This window comes from Chinchilla lanigera, unplaced genomic scaffold (genome assembly GCF_000276665.1).
Source record: "Chinchilla lanigera isolate Chin_1 unplaced genomic scaffold, ChiLan1.0 scaffold00085, whole genome shotgun sequence".
Lineage (NCBI taxonomy): Eukaryota > Metazoa > Chordata > Mammalia > Rodentia > Chinchillidae > Chinchilla > Chinchilla lanigera.
In genome coordinates, this window is record NW_004955486.1 from 4,436,815 (window position 1) to 4,457,235 (window position 20,421).

The window sequence follows — 20,421 nt, forward strand, 5'->3', positions numbered from 1 at the left end:
CCCGGTACCGGGAACCGAACTCACGACCTTGCGCTTGCCAGGCAGGCGCTGTGCCGCTGAGCTAAATCCCCAGCCCCTCCAACCTCCTTTTGAGACAGGTTTTCACTTAGTTGCCCAGGCTTGCCTGGAACTTGCTGTTGTCCTGCCTCAGCGTCCCAAGTGCTGGGATTACAGGTGTGTGTGCCACCATGCTCACTAAAAACTTCATATTTAAAACAAACAAGCAAAGAGAACCCCCCAAGCCCACAAAAACTTTGTAGTTAATTAAATTCCTCAGAAAGTAATTGGATATGTGAATGAGTGTGTGTTCTTTAGAGGCAGGAGTTGTTAATTTTTACTGGAAACCTGGGTACCTCATCTTGGAAATTTCTTTTTCAAATAATGAGAGCGTTTTGTTTGTTCTTTTGCTTATTGCTTTCTCTCTTTTTCTTTCTTTCTCTTTCTTTTGTACTGGGAAGCGAACTCACAACCTTGTGCTTGCCAGGCAGACACTGTGCTGCTTAGCTAAATCCCCAGCCCTCTTACTTAATTTTAATTGGATTATTACTTGTAACCTAGAACTTTGCTGTTCGGGATACTTTTTCGCCTTTTGTGGTGGTCCCATGTTTTGTTACTACCATGTCTTTGGGGGAAGAAACTAAGTTGTCTTACTTGTTAGAATGTCCCACTCCTAGCTTTAAGTGTTCCCAGACCCTCTTGGAAATGAAGGGGCACTCTGGACAACAGGCCTGCTTGGGATGAGAGTCTACACTCAGGGCCTGCGCTCTACTACCCAGGGGCTGCACTATGAATTTACTTGTTCATATTTCTTCAGTAAGCTGTGTGCTCTGAGAACAAGCATATAAATGCTTTGTAGGACTGATTGCATTTCAATATTTGCTCGTATGGTTGGATTGGATCAGGTGGAAAGAACTTTATAACTTGGAAAACTGCTTTCAGTACCATAGCTGTCTTAATGGAAACCGTTTTATTTCTGCATGAGTTTACAGTTCTGCTGACTCCATTTTTCAGTGTCACCTTCATCTTCATCAGTGATTCTCTGGCATGTTTTGAGGTATTCTCCATTACAGGTTGCTGTTTATGAGAAATGCCTTGTTTCTTATGCAGCGAATACAAGTGTTAGAGTGACGTTTCCTTTTCCAGAGCAAAAGCAGTTACATTTTCTTTCTCAGGCATGTTGATATGAAAGAGAACAGGAAAAGAAAATTGATTTCCCTTTGAAAGCACTCACCCAGCTGTAACCTGCTGCTGTGGCTTCCTTTGAGTGCTGGCTGCAGCTGCTTCTCTGGAAGACAAGGCCCACAGAGTAGGCTGCTTACTTAGGTCCTCCACACCTGGACCTGGTCTTTTGTTCTTACAGGAGCACAATAATTGCAAAACTGCCAATGGCAGAGGTACTTGAGGTGCTTTGGTTCCTTACTTAGGCTTTCAGAGATAGTGGATTTGAAAGCAGGTTTGTTTGGAATGATACCACTTTTGATGGAAAATAACTCCTACTGCTAAGTAAAATGAATATTCCTCAGATGCTGTTTTCATCTCAGTAGCCTACAACAGCAGTATGTTTGCTTAGCCTACTATATTGGACAACCTGGCTTTTACGTGCGTAAAGTTTTTTTTTTTGTTTGTTTTTTGGTTTTTCTCCGGTACCAGGAACTGAACTCACGACCTTGCGAACCTGGCTTTTAAAGGACATGTAATTTAAAGCTAGGCAACATTATGCTTAAAATAAAGTGTGGGATCTGAGGGCTGGAGATGTAGCTACTGGTAGAGCACTTGCCTAGCATGTGCAGACCCTGGCTTCAGCTGCAGCCTGGGGAGATGGGGTGGGGGAGTATGAACTCTGGAGTCATTGGCTTGGGTTTATAATCTGGGTCTGACACATTACCGGTATGATTTTGGTCAACTTGCTCAGCTTCTCTGTGTTTACTTTGGCATTGATCTCACACACACACTTTCTCTCTCTCTCTCTCTCTCTCTCTCTCTCATAGTACCCACTAAATAGGGTTAGAGTTAGGGTGATCTTATTTTCTGGTTTGGTTTGCATATGTTTTTCCTGCATAATTATTGTGTCTATTCACTCTCACATGTGTTCCAGTTTGAATGATAAATTATGCTGTCACTCTTGTTATAGTGAAGATTAAGCAAGTTAATATGTAAAATGCTTAATGCATATTAAGTGCCCACTGAATGTTAGCTGCTTTATTATTTTAGGAATGTCCATTATCTGTTCTGTTGCTTCGAATTCAACTTTTTTTCTACTGTTTTTTTTCCCCCTGGCTGTCGTCATGGGCAGCTATTTAACGGAATACTTTTAAGTCAGGTTCCTCCCACTTGACACGTCTTTCTCCTCTTTGCTTCTCTTTATCCTATTCATGGTGTGTGAGCCAGCTCAATTACCATTTCAGTTACTCATGAAATATTTTTCCCTAATAAGCTTCCTCTTCATGCTGTCTTTATGGATCTAGCTTATGTGTGAGAGGAACAGAAAGAAGTAGTAATTTATCTTTCATCTGTATGTGCCAGATAGTGAATTATGAACTGGAATAGAAGAGAGAGCAAGAACAGTCAACGTTCCTCATGGGATTTTAGCTTGGAGGTGGAGATAAAATTAAGTCACAAATGAATGTAACATTATAGATGGGGAAAGGGCTGTAATGGGAGCCTAACCTAGATTTTGGGCAAGAAAGGCTACTTGATTAAGTTGCTGTTGAGATGTGAATGAAAGAAGAGCAGAAGACCCCTAGGCTGGGAGAAAAGTGCCTGACTGGCAGAAGGGAGCATACAAAGAGAAGGCTGCTCAGAGCCCATAGGGAGCTCGGTGTCTTGAGGCAGAGCATTACAGGATAGTGGTGTGAAATGAGGCCAGGGAAAAGATAAAGACCTTCGATGCATGGTAGAAATTTGTGTTTTATCTAGTGGGATGTCACAGGACTGTTGAAGGTGGGGGTCGATATAATGTCATTAGCCTTTTGAAAACAGCTTGGTTACACTAAAAGATGGGGGTCTGAGGGACTAGATTTGAATAGACCTATCAGGAAGTCGATTGAAGTGGCCCAGGAAAGCCACATTAGTAGCTTTAACCAAAGAGTTTGGTGTTGGAGAAGTTCAGAAATAGATGAGAGACTGTCTAGAGGTGCTGATCTGGCACCCAAGCATGCCTTTGGTTTGGTAGTACCTTTGAGACATTAAGAGGAGACCCCGGGTATGTGGTTGTGTGCATCTGGAGCAGGAGGAGAAATCTGGTAGACAGGTACATTTTGTGGATCACCTGCATGTCTGTGTGCACTGGCTTAATTGCAGTCCTCCCACACTCCTTGTCTCCATTCAATTCCCCACTTAAGACCCTCTCAGAGGTATGTGTGCATACTTCTGTGCACACCGCCCTCTTGTGTATGATGCCTCCACACTTTCTAGAACCTGAGCCCCATGAAGGCAGGTATTTTTGTCTTTCTCTGTTCCCAGCACCTAGAGCTATAGTAGGCATTCAGTGGACAGTTGTTCCTTGAATGAATGACACTTCTGCATCTAAGATGTGTTTTATTTTTTTATTTTTTATTTTTTTATTTTGGTTTTTCTCCGGTACCGGGAACCGAACCCACGACCTTGCGCTTGCCAGGCAGGCGCTTTTGCCGCTGAGCTAAATCCCCAGCCCCAAGATGTGTTTTAGATTAGGTTAGATTTTCTTGTGTTAGTTATTAAAATATGTTAACTCTGCTTCATTGAGTTCAATAGCCTTTGACATACACTTTTAATATTTTGGCTTTCTTGAAGAAAAAAAATTTGGCGGGGAGTGGGTGGGAGGGCATAGTGAGTATTTCTTAACCTGATGTGTGAATTACCAGCATGGGTAAATGTAGGAAATGTGGACCCTTTGAGGAGTTGGAGACCCAGCCCACAGGAAGCAGCAGATCCTAATAAGGTCACAAAGGATTGAGCTTTGTAAGAGCTGCCTTCTTGCTCATTGCTTGTGTGGTCATGTGCATAGGATCTTTTTTCAGTTTTGTAATCTATGAAGTAAGGGTGACAGCCTCCTTGCAGGTCACTATCAGAAACCTCAGGTTGCTTTAGCAGTTGTTGTATTGTCTTATCTGTAGATCATTTCTAGCAAGTTGAATAAACAGCTGTGTTTCTCAGTACAGTATCCTGTGGTTATTCTCTTGAGTTCTTATTTTCATTGTCACCTTGTTGCTATATGCTGGTTGCTATATGCTGGTTACTATAGCTCAGAAAAATTATGATTAATGTGTTAGATGAGAGCAAAAATATTTTCCCACTGAGCTACAATTTAGAACCAAATGTAATTGGTAACTGGATTCACTTTAGCTTTGTAATACTGATGTTGTTAACTGAAAGTTGGCTATATATATATATCGTATGTTGTGTACAATATATTATATATTTATAGAATTATATATTGTATACTTATGCATTAGTAAATATATATAAATGGAGCCAATTTTGAGATTACTGAAGACATTGATTTTATATTTATGTCCCCATGCACATGCACACACATTACACTGACTTTCATTTTGTGGATGTTTTTTCTATTGAATTTTTTTTTATTCCTCACTTTGGCAAAGTAACTGTTCTCTTTGTCAGTAGAAGCAGCGTGTAATTTTAGTGTGAGTAGAGTTAAATGTACAATTTCTTTTTTCCTCTCTTTGAGTGTTGAAATAACCTTTTTTTTTTTTTTTTTTTTTTTTTTTAAACCATAGTTTTATGAAGCAGTTATCTACCTAACTCTAGGGAATGAACAGCTTAAACTCACAAGAACTTTTTCTGTCCCAGATTGTGGTTGATAGGAGGTTTTTGGCTGGAGGTCCTGCTTTTTTGGCCTGATAGTTTCAGTGTCCAAGAGGAATGCGTTAGCAGCTGTGTTAGTGGATATATGATTGGCTTGTGTGTGTTGTAAATTTAAGCTGGCTAGAAAAAGTAATATGTCTATATTTTTACTTGCTAATTCCAGTGGCCTACAGGTATTTGGGAATTTATTACTGTGTTTAGCAGATGATTCATGTATGCAAAAGTTTTGTAAGGACTAGAATAATTTTTCCTTTTCTTGAAATATGCTTAGAAAATTTAAATCCACACTCGAAATATTTTTCCTGTGTGGAAAGAAGTGCTAGGTTTGTGCAATACGCTTTCAGCCTTCTGACCTTGCTTATAGATGATGACTATTACTGCTCTTTCCTTGGTATCTCCCAAAGGCTGTTGCTGACATTTTTCTGAAATCCCAAGGATAATTGACATGCTTATGGTAGGTGCCTCCCCCCCCTCCCCGCCCCCCGTGCCCCCACTTGATCTCTGAGCTTCAGAGAGAGTCTGATAAGTTTCTGGCTTGGGCATGACCAAAGAGAATTTTCTTTGCATCTGAGGAATATAATTGCATCTGATTTATCTGTTGTGTAAGTAAACAGGAACAATCTTTTGTTTGTTTGCATATGTTGTTTCCTATCTGGCCCTTGTAGCATGAGAAACAGATGGTTCTCACATTGATCACTGGCGTCCTTTTGTTGCATTTGATCATCCAGGGCAGGGATTATGAGTTCTTCTTTCATTGTATTTTTAGTTCTGAACACCTGGTACCCAGACAGTATTTAGTAAAGATTTTTGAGCAAATGAGGTATTGGGGAAGATGATAAAAGATCAGACAAGATATTTTTGCTATTAGGAATTCCAAAATGATTTGTAAATAAGTGCATTATCCCAGCTGTAAACTTTTTATGAGGAATTGTGTTGGGTTGGGAGTTCAGGACTCAATCTTCACATTGTATACTTTAATTTTTTTTTTTTTTTGGAGACAGGGTCTTGCTATGCAGTTCAGACTGGCCTTCAGGTCACTTTGTAGCCCAGGCTGGTCTCAAATTCACAGTGATCCTCCTTTCTCAGCCTCTGGATTGCTGGGATTGCCACCACGCCCGGCTGCATTGTATACTCTTAACTAGATTTCTCTTGTTGGATTTAGTTCTTGAGGAGTTTATTAGGGCAATTGTTAATGGTGGAAATTTGTAAGAATATAAAAACCACCTCATATTCCCTAAGGCCCAGAGGTTGTTTTTGGAAGCCGTTAGTTTTGTTAAGGCAGAAATAATAAATGTTTGTAGAGAAACCATTTCTCCTAGAATTGAACTAGAATGGGAGATGCAGAAGATGTGTAGGATGTAATTAAGGGTAACTGAAAGATTCTTGCTTTGAAGCTGTCACTTTCATTGGTGTCAAGCATATTTATTTTTGAAAGGAGCTCTTTAAATTTGGAGAAGTAGGTAAAGTCTTCAAAAGTTAGTCCACTGTGTGACATCCTCAGGTGTTTGCCAGAGTTCTCCACTTTAGTGTTTTTTCAGGTGGAAATAAGTTTTAGTATAAGTTTGTACCTCCTTTAAATTTATATTTTGGGTTATGAAGTTCCTTCTTATAATTATTCCCATTACATGTTGCCCACTAGAGTACACTTAATTTTTTCTGTAAAAAAGAAAAAAAAACAACAACAATTGGTATACAGGACTGCAGTTTACTCTTATGCCTACAGACTTTTTTTTGGGGAGACAGGATCTTTGTTTGTATTTCAGGCTGGCATTGAACTCACTATGTAGCACAGCCTGGGCTTGAACTTGGAGTGATCCTTCTGCCTCAGCCTCCCAAGTACTGGGATTATAGGTGTCTGCCAACATACCTGGCCAGATAGTTTTTAATATTGACATTAAAAAAAGACTCCAACCATTTATTAGCTGAGGCCAAAAACTGTACATTGAAATAGTATATCATTTGTTCTAACTTTTTATCTATGGTCTGAGACATTTTTAGATAAATCTAAAGCATGAGTAAGAGATCTAACAAAACATCATTTTATGAAGAAAAAAGAGGAAATGTTAAAGTAAAACAATTTCTTGCTCTCTTGTTTCTCTTCTAGCATTTTTGAAACGTTGGGGTTATTGGAGTGGTTGGATTTTCCCTGGAATTGAGTGAGAAATTCAGAAGACTGAAGCCCAGGCTTACAGTCTACCTTTCACGGAGGCCTAGCCGTGAGAGGACAGAAGAAGGCACGTGGCGAATCATGACAGCTGACAAAGACAAAGACAAAGACAAAGAGAAGGACCGGGACCGAGATCGGGACCGAGAAAGAGATAAAAGAGACAAAGCAAGAGAGAGTGAGAATTCAAGACCACGCAGGAGCTGCACCTTGGAAGGAGGGGCCAAAAATTATGCTGAGAGTGATCACAGTGAAGATGAGGACAATGACAACAATAGTGCCACCACAGAGGAGTCCACCAAGAAGAACAAGAAGAAACCACCAAAAAAAAAGTCTCGTTATGAACGGACAGATACTGGTGAGATAACATCCTATATCACTGAGGATGATGTTGTCTACAGGCCAGGAGGTAAGGAGAGGCACACCTGTGTCTTCACAGAGCTTGTGGGAGAAGAATGATCTTAGCATTTTGCTGAAAGAAATGTCTTTTTTACATGTTAAGGCAGGCTTGGGGCCCAGAAAAGACAGTGTCTTTGGATAGGAAAACTTAGTAAGCATGTACTATACCTTGGGCCTGTTAAGTTTAACCACTTCTTGCTTGTGTCTTTCTTGATTTGGTCCTTTCCTTGGTTTGAGGGTTGAAAACTTCTTTCCTTGTTTTCTCATGCCACTTGTTTTTTCTCTTAGTCACCTGCTTGGTATTTGTCATCTTTTGGATTCATCCTTGCTTTTCACCTTTACTACCCTGATAATGGCTGTGATGATTTGATAGAATAGAATATGTACATGGTGGAGAGAAGTAAACCTCAAGATTCTTGGAAATAGGAAACTTTATGTTGGAATAGTACTGGCCAGAAGCTAGTTAGATACTTTTTTTTTTTTGGTTTTTCTCTGGTACCGGGAACCGAACTCACGACCTTGCGCATGCCAGGCAGGCGCTTTTGCCACTGAGCTAAATCCCCAGCCCGCTAGTTAGATACTTTTAATGGCCTTCAGGTCAAGGTTTATCTCTTACATCAGTCTCCTTTTCCAAAGTATTGAACTTTATCTCTGCTAATCAGTGATAATAGATGAAGGCAACTAACCTATGAGGTTCTCCTGAAAATGTACTTTGACCTTTTTTTGTATTCAAACTTTCGGCTTTAGGGAGATGAACTCAGCTTTTTGATGAAATAGTTGGACACAGTTGATTTAGACCCTGTCCAACCCCAGCTTAGTCTTTTCTCATTGGAAATATTTTGTGTTTTAAGATGCTTTTCTTACAGAGCCAGGAAAACTAGTGAAGGTTTTTTTGTTTGAATGACTTACTCTGCAGAGGACTGACAGTAATTTCATAGGAGATATAATTAACAGATTAAAGACACTACTTTTGATGTTTTTCCAAGAAATGGATTAAAGGACTTCACTGTGTTATGTCACTAATCAGGTACAGATATTTTACTTTGAAGAGTACTCTTAACTGTTCTGAACTTCACATAAAGTTGTAGGGTGTGTGTGTGTGTGTGTGTGTGTGTGTGTGTATGTGTGTGTGTTTTGATCTCCCAAAGTTGTAGGGTGTGTGTGTGTGTGTGTGTTTTGATCTCCCAAAGGTGATAAGTGTTAGAACTTAACAAACCAACCTGTATTCCCAACTATAATTTCTTTGTTGAAGATACATATATGATGTAAAATTGTCCAAGTTGGAGGTTTAAAGAATTTTGAACTCTATTGTGTTCTGGACTCACCACCAGAAACGAACCAAATGGTACCGACCGACAAACGCCAAGACGCACGGACCACCAATTGGAATTTAGGACGAGCCTTTATTCCTGGCCAGAGACTGACTGAGAGCCTCCACGCAGGGAAGGATCAGACCAGTCCTGATTCAAGGACGAGAGCAGTTTTTATTCCCTAAAACCGCATCCTGTTTGGCAAACACATCACATCTGTAACAATGAGGGGATTCTTTCTTTTTTTTTTAATGGCAGGAACAGTACATTCCGAGAATCCGGGAGGGGTAGAGCATTCACAATACATTTTGGGAGTCCAGGAAGGGCAGGGCGTTTACAACCATACATTCCAGAAATGGTAAACATGAAGATCTAATCCCACGGCAGGGGTGGGAACTGGGAATTAAACTAGAACCTTTGATGTCGGTGATGGGGCTTTTACATACTGTAGACATTTAGTCTCATGTCATTCTTACGTCAGTTGCTGCCCTTTCAGTGTTTGTCTTTGGTTCAGATCCTGGGCAGCAAGAAAGTCTCAGACACTGAAGACTTTCATATAGTTACCACACTTTGCTTATTCCTGGACTATTGGCTTCTAAATCATAAGAAAGGAGCAGAATGTATTTCGACTCATTTAGCTTTTGATTATGTACCTTAAAAATAAGAAAAGATCTATTTGTTATCCTTTTCTCTTGATTCTTAACTATTTAATATGGTAATGTGATCATTGGGATCATTGTCTGAAGGCTAACTTCCATGTGCAGTACCTAGTGCCAGCCTCTGTCAGCTTCCATAACATAGGATGTGGTTGTGGTGGTGGGACACACACCAGCAAATTAGTATGCTTGTGGGAAATACTGCCTGAACTGCTCCCTGGAGAGATGATAGATAGTGATAGTGAGAAGCTCTGCAGTTAAGGAACCTCTTTAACATTGAAACATCTGTGTTTTACCCTGTCTGTGGGACTGTGGCCTCCTCTTTCTGCTGAATGTCTTCTTTAGAAAAACTAGTTTTGTAAGCTGGGCATGGTGGCACACACCTGTAATCCCAGCACTTGGGAGGCTGAGGCAGGAGGATTTTTGCGAGTTTGAGGCCAACCTGGGCTACAGAGTGAGCTCAAGGACAGCCTGAACTGCATAGTGAGACCCTGTCTCAAAAAAGTCCAAATCCGGGGCTGGGGATTTAGCTCAGCGGCAAAAGCGCCTGCCTGGCATGCGCAAGGTCGTGAGTTCGGTCCCTGGTACCGGAGAAGAACCAAAAAAAAAAAAAAAAAAAGTCCAAATCCAAATTGAGAAAATCTTGTTGGGTGCCAGGGATATAGCACACAGCACAGTGCCTGCCTGGCAAGCACAAGGTCCTGAGTTCGAGGGAAAGTTAGAGAGGGCCGAGAGAGGGAGGGAGGGAGGGAAGAGAGAGAGAATGAAAATGAGAAAGAATGAGAATCTATTCGGGAAATGTTACACTTTCATCCTGCATCTTTACGCAATGACAGGAAGTCAGGTCCTCCTTCCTTCTTCAAGTCATCTTTTCTTGATCTTCCAAAGAATATGTGGAGGAAGATTGCTAAGGGCTCATTTATACAGTGGTTGTTGCTACAGTGCTTTGGGGAGTACTGTGTACAGTGTTCCCTTGGTATCCATAGGGATCAGTTCCAGGACCCTCCTCAGTTAGCAAAATCTGCAGATGTTCTCCCTGTATAAAATGGGTTAGTATTTGCACATAACCAGTGTACATACTCCCATACACAGTACTTTCAGTAATCTGTAGATGACTTAAAATACCTAATACAATGTAAATGCTGTATAAATAGTTGCTATACTGTATTGTTTAGGGAGTAATGGCAAGAAAAAAGGTAGTACATGTTCAGTATGGATGTGGGTTTTTGCCTTCAAATAGTGCCAGTCTGTGGTTGGTTGAGTCCATGGATGTGGAATCAGTTGATACGTATTTGTGGAGATGTGTTGTTTTACTAAATCTGAAGACTTTTGAGATGTGAAAAAGATGGGCTCTGTCTGGAAGTTCAGTATATTAGGAGGGCTCAGAATGGTTTATACGTCACCGTGGCACCCAGAGTGTAACCACTTCATGTGAAGTGTCCCTTGTGCTAGAGACAGTGCTATAGCCTGTGGTCTGTACCATGCCCATTCTTGTGGATGCTTGACTCTTTGGTAAAGAGGTTATTTTCGGCTTATTTGGTGCTTTCTTTTGGCTATGAACATACATATTCAGTATGTTTAAAGATAAGTAACTTGGTTGCCTTCTCCAAGTAACTTCTTTCTAAGTGTGGGGTGTTTAAACTGGAGAGTTAGAAGGAGAGTCCTGCTGTATTATGGAGAGAGTCGGGATGGGGACACACTGACCCTGGGCTGAAAGTGCAGGGGACAAGGTCATGTCCACAATAACCTACCTCCTTCAGCCAGACCCCACTTGCTAGCTCTGAGCTCACCAGTGGATTAATTCGCAGATAAGTGTAGTACCTGCAAGAGCCAGTCACTTTCCAAAGCCTCCCACCTCTGAACAGGGGAACTTGAGGGACGTTGTAGACCTGAACATAAAAGGTTCTCAGGTGGGAGTTGTTTTTTTTCCTTCGTTTTCTTTCTTGGTATAAATGATTACAGTTACACCCAGTGTTAGTGATGGAAACATTATCCTCACCCACATGCAGAGATTCCGTGTGCGTATTTGTTTCTTCAGTGCTTAGGACTCTAGAGGATGTCAGAAACGGAGCTCCTGAGGCATTAACTAGGTTTTGAATTAGAGGTCTTTTAATGCTTATTTTTTTAGGATATATAAAACAGATTCAAAAATTGTTATTAATATTATTTTGCTTTTTTGAATTGCTTGTAATCAAATAAGTTTGGCTGTCTTCCAAAATATTACTAAGAATGAGCCCAGCACTGATTGTTTGGGAATAGAAAGAGGCTATTATAGAATATACTTTTCCATAGGGCCTAGATTTTATGTTCAAATTGTTCTGAGAAGCATGAGATTTTATTAAAAAATTGGTCATGTACAATCCATAAGATTTTAGTTCATTCATTGTCACAGCTGGCAGCGTCCTTGCCTTTGCTGTTCACCTCTGCAGTTGACTGTAGGTCTCAGCATCATGGACTTTGTTACTTGCACTGTCTTGTAGCCTTTGCACTTGCCGTCCCTTCAGCCTCACAGCCTCACCCCTTGTATTAAATGCCTGTCCTTGCTGTCCTCTCCTAGGGTGGGCAGTTTTTCTTAAAAGACTGTCATGGCATCATGCCCCTTTTCTTCTGTTACTTAATGTAATTGTTATTTTTTATTTATTCTCATTATTATCGGATCACATCTGTCTCCTGCTTCCCAAAAGGCAGCAATTCTGCTCTGGTTTGTGGTAGAATTTGAAACATCTATGACAATAGTATATGCATCTGTGTATTATGTAATGTTTATGGAATGACTGAACATATTTTAAAAATTTTTATTTACTCTGATTATTGATGTTAAAGTTATAATAGTTATCTTGAAGTCTATCTTGGATCATTTATTGCCCAATGAATGATTTAACAGACTTATTAAAAAAATAAAAAAGCAAAACTCTTTTGGGACTCTATTGTGTATCGCCCCTGTGCCTAATCTAACTTCTTTGTTGTCTGTCAGCTGTAATTCTACCTTTGAAATGAGTCACAGTAACAAATTGATTTATTACATAGCTGTATTCAGCCAGATTTCCCTTACGGGCTTCTTTAGCGTGGGACATTGATTTCTAGAGTTTACTATAGATGGCATATTAATTTCTTTCTACTATTTTCAGTTAGGCGCTAGGGAGTTTAATTCTTTTATTCTTGATCCAGGTAGAACTGGTCAAAAAGTTAAATTCCTGTTGGGAGATATTTTTGGATTTGACATAGGAATGTTGCTTTCTGCTTGGAGAAGCAAATGTGTTTTTAAGGAGAGCCTAGCTAGTGCTTCTTTTCATGTATCCTGTCAGATAATTTTGTTTTACTCTCCTGCTACTATAAAGTCCTAGAACAACAGAAATGTTTATCACTTAAAAATCAAAATACTCAAGTTGGTATTATTATCTGTGTTCTTTCTACTGTCATGAACAAAGTGCAAATTGAAATTTTTATATAATTAAATTTTATACATAAAAGGCAAAGAATGTGAGATTGTGGTTTGTGAAATCTTAGGTGATGTAAAACATTTCCCCCTTTTATTTAACAGAATTTCTCTGATGGTTTTAGAAATTGGGACTTGAACTAAAAAATGACCTGGAACATGGAATTAATTATAGATTTAACAATGAAATGTTAATTTCTTTTGATGCAAATTGAATTTAAGTTGGGAAAAAAAAAATCCAAATTAGGCAAAATGAAATCTGGGAATATATAGGTACAAAAAGTACTTAAACTGAACAGTAGACTTACTCAACAACATTGAATGGATATAAAAGTATATAATACAGTATGATTGCTTTTATTTATCATTTAAAAACAGGTACAGCTACACCTTCGGTGGTTGAGGTCAGGGGAGAGGTTAGGTTTTCAGCACCTGTGTCTGAATGGCATGTCAAGGGCAACCTGAAGACTGTGCTTATGCTGCACGAGGTGGCACATGCCAGTAATCCCAGCACTCTGGGATGCTGAAGCAGGCAGATTGCAAGTTCTAGGTCAGCCAGGGCAGTTTAACTACTTAGCAAGAAGCTGTCTCTCTCCCAGAAAAAAGGGTTCTGCTCACATTTACGTAGGTGTATTCACTTTGTGAAAATTTATCATGCTTTTCACTTTTCTGTGTATGTTGTACTTCAGTGAAAAGCTTGCTTAAAATGAAAAAGTTAAACATTAAACTATTTTCTGTATGGATAATTTCCCTTTGATTTAAGTTCCTACTTAAAGAGAGAAAGGAGTCACTTGCCTTTACTCAAGAACCATAGCCTCACAGGATACAAAATCAGCAACATAGAAATGAATAGTGTTTCTATACACCACTAATGAACTCACCTAGAAACTAGAAAGAAAAATCATGAAAATAAATCCATTCATATAAGTTCAAAAAATTAAATACCTAGGAATCTACCTAACTGAGGAGTTGAAATACCTCTGTAATGAAAATTACAGACCTCTGAAGAAAAAAAATTGAAGAGAATAGTAGAAAATGGAAAACTTGTATGATTAAGGTTTTGTTCTTAAAGTCTTTGCCTATCCCAGTGTCTTAAAGAGTGCTAATTATTCTGTCTTCCAGCAGATACAGTGTTTCTGTTTTAATTAGATCTATGATCCATTTTGATTTCAGTTTAGTACGTGGTGAAAGATAGGGGCTAGTTTTAATCTTTGGCATGTGGAAAACCAGTTTTCTCAGCACCATTTATTAAAGAGGCTATCTTTCTTCCAGTGAAGGTGTTTGGCACCATTGTCAAAGGTAAGATGGCTAAGTATGTCTGGAGATGTTTCTACATCTTCTAATCTGTTCTTTTTTTTGGCCAGTACCATACTGTTTTTTTTTATCAGAGTAGCTTTGTTGTATAATTTAAGGTCAGGGATTGTGATGCTCCTTGCCTTGCCTTTGTTGCCCAGAATTGCCTTTGCTAGGCTATCACAAAGAATCAACAACTGGGATCTCATCTTTTTTTTTTTTAAGTCTCATCTTAATTAAAAAGCTTTTGCACAGCATGAGAAACCACCAACAGAGTGAAGAGAAAACCCATAGTGTGGTAAAATTTTTTTTTTGCCAGCTGTTGCTCAAAGGAATATTTAGAATGTATAAAAATGAACAAAAATCCCCCAACATCCTGCAATTTAAAGACCCTATCGAAAAATGGGCATCTGAAATGAATAGACACTTTTCAGATGAAGAAGTAGAAATAGCAAATAAATATATGGAAAAAAATGTTCAACATCATTGGTCACTGAGAAATGTAAATTAAAACAGCCCTGAGATTCCATCTTACCCCCGATAGAATGGCTCTTATCAAGAAATCAATCAATAACAAATGCTGGTGGGGTTCTGGTGAAAAAAGGCTCCTTTTTCACTGTTGGTGGGTGTGTAGACTGATGCAACCACTGTGGAGATTGCTCAGAAAACTAGGGCTAGAGGTTCCATTCTACCCAGCTATTTCTCTTCTTGGTATCTTCTTGAAAAAATTAAACATCATACCACAGTGATATATGCACATCCATGTTTGTAGGAGCATAGTTTTTTAATAGCTAAATCTTAGAAACAGTCCAGATGCCCACCAACCAATGAATGGATAAAGAAAATGTGTGTGTGTGTGTGTTTTAATACAACAGAGTACTACTCTGCCATAAAGAAAGATATGCTTGAGACATTTCTAGCAAATGGATGCACCTTGAGGCCATACTCTTAAGTAAAATAAATTTGACACATGTATAAATGCCACATTGTTTCTCTGGTGTGAGAAATCAAAAGTAAATAGCACCAAAATGTATAATAGATATTGTGAAATTGGCAGAAAATGTTCAAATGAGGAGGGGAATAGAAAGGGGGAAGGGAGGAAGGAAGGAAGGGAAAATGAAAACAAGAAAAGAAGGAAAAATGACAACAAAACTTGTAAATAAGGAGGGGAAGAGTGATTGAAAGGAGGGGAATGGGAGGAAAAAGAAAAATTTATATCATGTACAGGTATAGATTCCATATAATGAATGTGATCATTATGTAGGCTTAAGATGTACCAATAAACTTAATTGTGAAAAGAAAACAAAAATTTACAAGAGATTTAATTGTAATCAGTGCTGTACATATCATGAACTGTATATAAAGTTGTCACTGATGCCCTTTAAAAAAAATGGAATGCCAAGGGGCTGGGGATTTAGCTCAGCGGCAAAGCGCCTGCCTGGCAAGCGCAAGGTCGTGAGTTCAGTTCCCGGTACCGGAGGGGGGGGGGGAATGGAATGCCATCTCTTATTCTTGGATCACCAGAATTAATACTGTTCAAATGGCCATATTAACAAAAGTGTTCTAGAGATTTAATGCAGTCCCTATTAAAATGCCAACAACATTCTTCACAGAGCTAGAAAAGAGAATTGTAAAATTCATATGGAACCAGAAGAAACCCAGAATAGCCAGAGCAGTCCTGAGCAAAAATGGCAAAGCAGGAGGCATCACATATAAGATTTCAAGTTACACTACAAAAACAGCACAATACTGGCACAAAAGTCAATATGTAGACAGTGGAATAGACACACAAACAACCCCTTATATCTACAGCCATCTTATTTTTGACAAAGAGGCCAAAAACATACGTTGGAGAAAGATTGCCTCTTTAACAAATGGTGCTAGGAAAACTGGCTGTCCATGTGCAGAAGAGTGAAACTAGATTCTGATTTCTCCCCCTGTACTTAGATCAAACCAAAACAGATCAAAGGCCTAGATATAGAAACAGAAACTTTGAAACTGCTGGAAGATAACCTAGGGGAAGCATTTTTGTCAGACTCACAGGCCAGGACTTCCTGAATATAACTCCAGTAGCACAGGAAATAATATTCTGAATCAGTGAGTGGGATTACATCAAATTAAATGGCTTCTGAAAAGCAAAGGAAATAGCAGATTGAAAAACCAGCCTACAGAATGGAAAAGAATTTTGCCAGCCTCTCTTCTGATAGGACGAAATATCTAGAATATACAAAGATTCAAAAAATGAACCCTTTGAACAGATAACCCATTCAGAAAATGGGCAAACAAACTAGACACTTAGGAAAAGGAGTATATACAGCCAACTAGCACATGAAAAATGTTGTTAGCCATTAGGTAAATGCAAATCAAGATAGACCTGAGATTCCATCCAGTCAGAATGGCTGTCATCAAGAACATGAAAAGCAATAAATGCTGAGGAGGATGTGGAGAAACAGGAACCCTTTGCACTGGTGGGAGTGTGAACTATCACAACCACTACAGAAATCAGTATGGAGATTTGTCTCAAGAAAAGTCAAAGTAGAAACTGCTATCGACTCAACCGTAGTTGTCTTGTGTGTTCCTGGAAGAATTAAGACATCGTACTGTAGTGATGTGTGTGTAGTCATGTTTATAGCAGTATAGCGCACAATGGCTGAGCCCTGGAAACAGTCGAAATGCTGTGAACAGACAGTGGATAATGACATGTGGTCATGGCAGCACATACAGGCAATCCCAGCACAAGCTTGATCGTAGCTGGGTAACTTAGTGAATTTTAGCACGACCCTATCTTGAAATAGAAATGGAAAAGGCTGGATCTGTAGCTCAGTGTGAAGGCCCTGGATTCCACCCGCTACCGCATGGTGTACATACACAGATGGGAATATTACCATAAGGAAGAGGAAAATCATGTCGCTTGGAGGAAAGGGGATGGAACTTGAGACCATAATGCTAAGTGAAATCAGTCAGACAGGAAGTTCAATAGGACATGATTCTTCTTGTATGAGAAACCTAAAGTACAAAACAAAAAAGAGCGATTATAGGAATCAAAAGGCATACTGTTTGGAGATAGGGGAGAGGGAGGATAGAATGATTGAAAGTAGTCAAGGTGTTTTACATACATGTGCCAGTTCCCCAGAGTGAACATCATTATGACCTATTGCCAACATACACTAATAAAAGAAACAGCAAGAAACAAAGCTGGGCATGATGGTTGTAGTGGATTGACAACTGGTGGTCAGCTTATAACCCCCAGCTGAACTGAGTAAGTGTGGTGCTGGGTGTGGGAGGCCCACCTGAGGACTGTTGCCAGCAGAATTAGAGGCAGACCTGGAGAAAAAGATGGAGGTTTTTGGAAACTAAAGAGGCTGTCGGGAGCGGAGAAAGGCTGTTGGAGCTGGTGGAAGCTGTAAGGAGCTGTTGGTTCTACTGGAGGGGCTCGTCGTGCTGGCTTTCCTGATGAACTTGGCTGTTTTCATCCTTCAAAGAGCTCGGGACCTTGTTGACACTGAGAGTAACTTTGGTTCACTTTTGGGGAGCTCTGGTCCTCACTCTGAGCATCGCTTCCTGGCTCTGGAGGGGAAGAAGGTTCACAGCTCAGGCTCCTGAAGAAGCTTGCTGCGTTGGCTTCTGTGATGGGAACTCGGCCATCTTGATCATCGGAGGAGCTCGGGACCTCACTGTTGCTGAGGATGGCTCTGGTATCTTTCGGGGGAGCTCTGGTTCTTCTGAGCGTCGCTTCCTGGCTCCAGTGCAGATCCTTCAGCCTGCTAGCACAGATCTTTCATCCTCCTGGCACAGACTTCTTAAGATTCCACCACTGACCTTTGGGTCTTTGCAGTGCAGATCCGTGAAACAGGCCTGCATGAGATACTGTTATGGGCTCTGGGCCTCCACTTGGATTTGTGGGAGGCACTGTTATGAGCTCTAGGTCCTCAGCCGGACTCATGCAGGACACTTCTGTAGGATCCAGGCTCTTGGCTGGATTCTTGGTCTATAGTGTGTGGACAGATTTACTGTACTCTTTTGTATATCATTCTTTGGATGACTATTATAAATAATCTACTAGAATATGTGTCCTGTATTATATTGTTCTCCCTTGCATAGTAACCCCCCTGAACCAATACAGTGGTGCACACCTATAATCTTAGTACTGACGAGACTGAGGCAGGAGGATCCCTGTGAGTTGGAGACCAGCCTGGGCTTCAGAATTGAGTCCAGGGTCAGTCTGAACTACATAGTGAGACCCTGTTTCAGAAGACTGAAAACAGTAACAAAAGTCACAGCCCAGAAGAACAATTTCAGTTTGTTCAGTTTGAGTTCCCTGTCTGTGTCTTATAGAAAAAACTGAAACACTGACTTACACCATAGATGATGGGACTAAGTCAGCGCAGCTCAGTGCGCATAAAAGATATTGAAGGTCAGAAAAGTGACACATATTCATTGCATTCACTCCTTCTAGACATTGTGCGCCCTTGCTGGGTTTAGTGCGAATGACGCACATGGGTAGGGATTGTTTGGTTGTGTGAATTGTAGCTAAATAGAGGAATTTTGTCAGTAGACTGCACATAGCTTGTGCTGGTTCCTATGCAGCTTTTCCTAGGCAAGAGGAGTGTGAAGAGAGGGGTAGAACTGTATAATAACAAGGTATAGAGTGGGAGGAGGGGCTGGGGATTTAGCTCAGTGGCACAACGCCTGCCTGGCAAGTGCAAGGTCGCGAGTTCAATTCCTGGTACCAGACGAAAAAAAATAAAAAAAAAAAAATAAAATAGAGTGGGAGGGAAGGAGAAGATGAATGAGAATTTAAACTTTCTATTTTTATGTGTTTACTTAAAAGTCGTCCCTGATAATGGGCAAGAAGGTGGTAAATGGTAATTATTTTTAAGTATTTTTATGAGCAATTAATAATAAATACAGGAGTGTAGTTTACCAATAATCCACTCTTCTCAGCTTTCTGTCTGCTGCACTTCCACCCTTAGCTTCCCCCTTCCTGGGTAAGTCGCTGCCTCCAGTTGTCTTGTGACCCATGGGGAATTTCAGTCCATGACTCACACTTCCATAGCCCCCGACCCTCTGATGTCCTCATACCTGTTGCGGTGCCTCTATCCCCATTAGTGTACTAGGGAGATAGAAGTATGCCAAGTGCGTGGAAAAGCGTCTAACACCTTGTAGCCACATATTTATCCCCCCAGATATTTGTCGTCACAGGCAGAGGTAGCAACTGGCATGTTTAACCTTCTGTGTGCTCTGTGGCCTTCCTCGGATAGCATCGTGACAGCCGTGCTTCCTTTAGTACTTGGGGAGTAAACATTGACTTGGTATTTGTCTTTCTGTGCCTGGCTTATTTCACTGAGCATAATATCCTCTGGGTTCATTCTTCTTGTTGGAAATGACAGTATTTCCTTCTTTGTAAGGCAATGGAACAGCATGCCGTTGTGTATATTTGCCACAGTTTCTTTATCCACTCATTTGTCGGTGGATCGTTAGGTTGATTATGTAGCTTGGCCAATGTAAGTAATGCGTAATAAGCATGAGTGTACAATTATCTCTTTGATGTACTGGTTTCATTTCTTTTGGATATATATCTAATATTGGGATTATTGGGAATTATGTGGTATTTTTTACCTGCATGAATGTTTTCTATTTGTAAGACATCTATTAATACCTTCCCAAGAACTTAACTCTTCTTACGCATTAAATAAAGTAGACCTATAAATGAAGTGATCCTAAATAAAAATTCTCTTAGATATTTTAGTGCTGTGGATAAACTTATTTTGGCTTAGCCTTGACCAGAAATCTGAATCAGTTACACAGAAGCAATACATCATAATCCAGTTTACCACTGCTCTTGCAGTTACTTGCACATTTCTTTGTAAATAAATGAGGGTAAAAAGACCCATCCCAAAGACTATAAAGGGGCTTACCTGAGTGTACACACAGTCTAGCAAGGGCTGGGCACATATTAAAATATTTCTTAAGTGTTAAATTTAAATTGAGATTACAAAACGGGGCATGGTGACATAATCCTGTAATCTCAGCACTTGGGAGGCTGACTCAGGAGGGTTGTAGTGAGTTTGAGGCCAGCCTGAAACTACGAGAATATTATGCTAATAGGCCAAAATCTTTTAAATTATAAACAAATAAAAATGTCAAATGTGTTGATTTTTCTTTTGGGGGGAAGTACTGAGAATTGAACCCAGGGTTTTTGCACTGAGCTACATCCCCAGCCCTTTTTTATTTTAAGGCAGTTTCTTAAGTTGCTCAAGCCTTAATGTGGTCCTCATACCTTGCTTCTTGGGTGCTGAGATTAGTGTGTACCTGCATGCCTGTCTACCCTCATTTCTTTTTAACCCCCAAAATGTT

At 40.0% G+C, this 20,421-nt stretch overlaps 1 protein-coding gene across 1 annotated transcript in view; it reads left to right on the forward strand.

Annotated features, from left to right (window-relative positions):
• Nucleotides 1–20,421, forward strand: part of Rere (arginine-glutamic acid dipeptide (RE) repeats) — a gene marked incomplete in the record, with an annotated part of 392,228 nt that overhangs the window by 133,242 nt on the left and 238,565 nt on the right. The window contains 1 exon segment of the mRNA XM_013504212.1: nucleotides 6,911–7,379. Coding sequence (XP_013359666.1) covers nucleotides 7,055–7,379 — 325 coding nt within the window.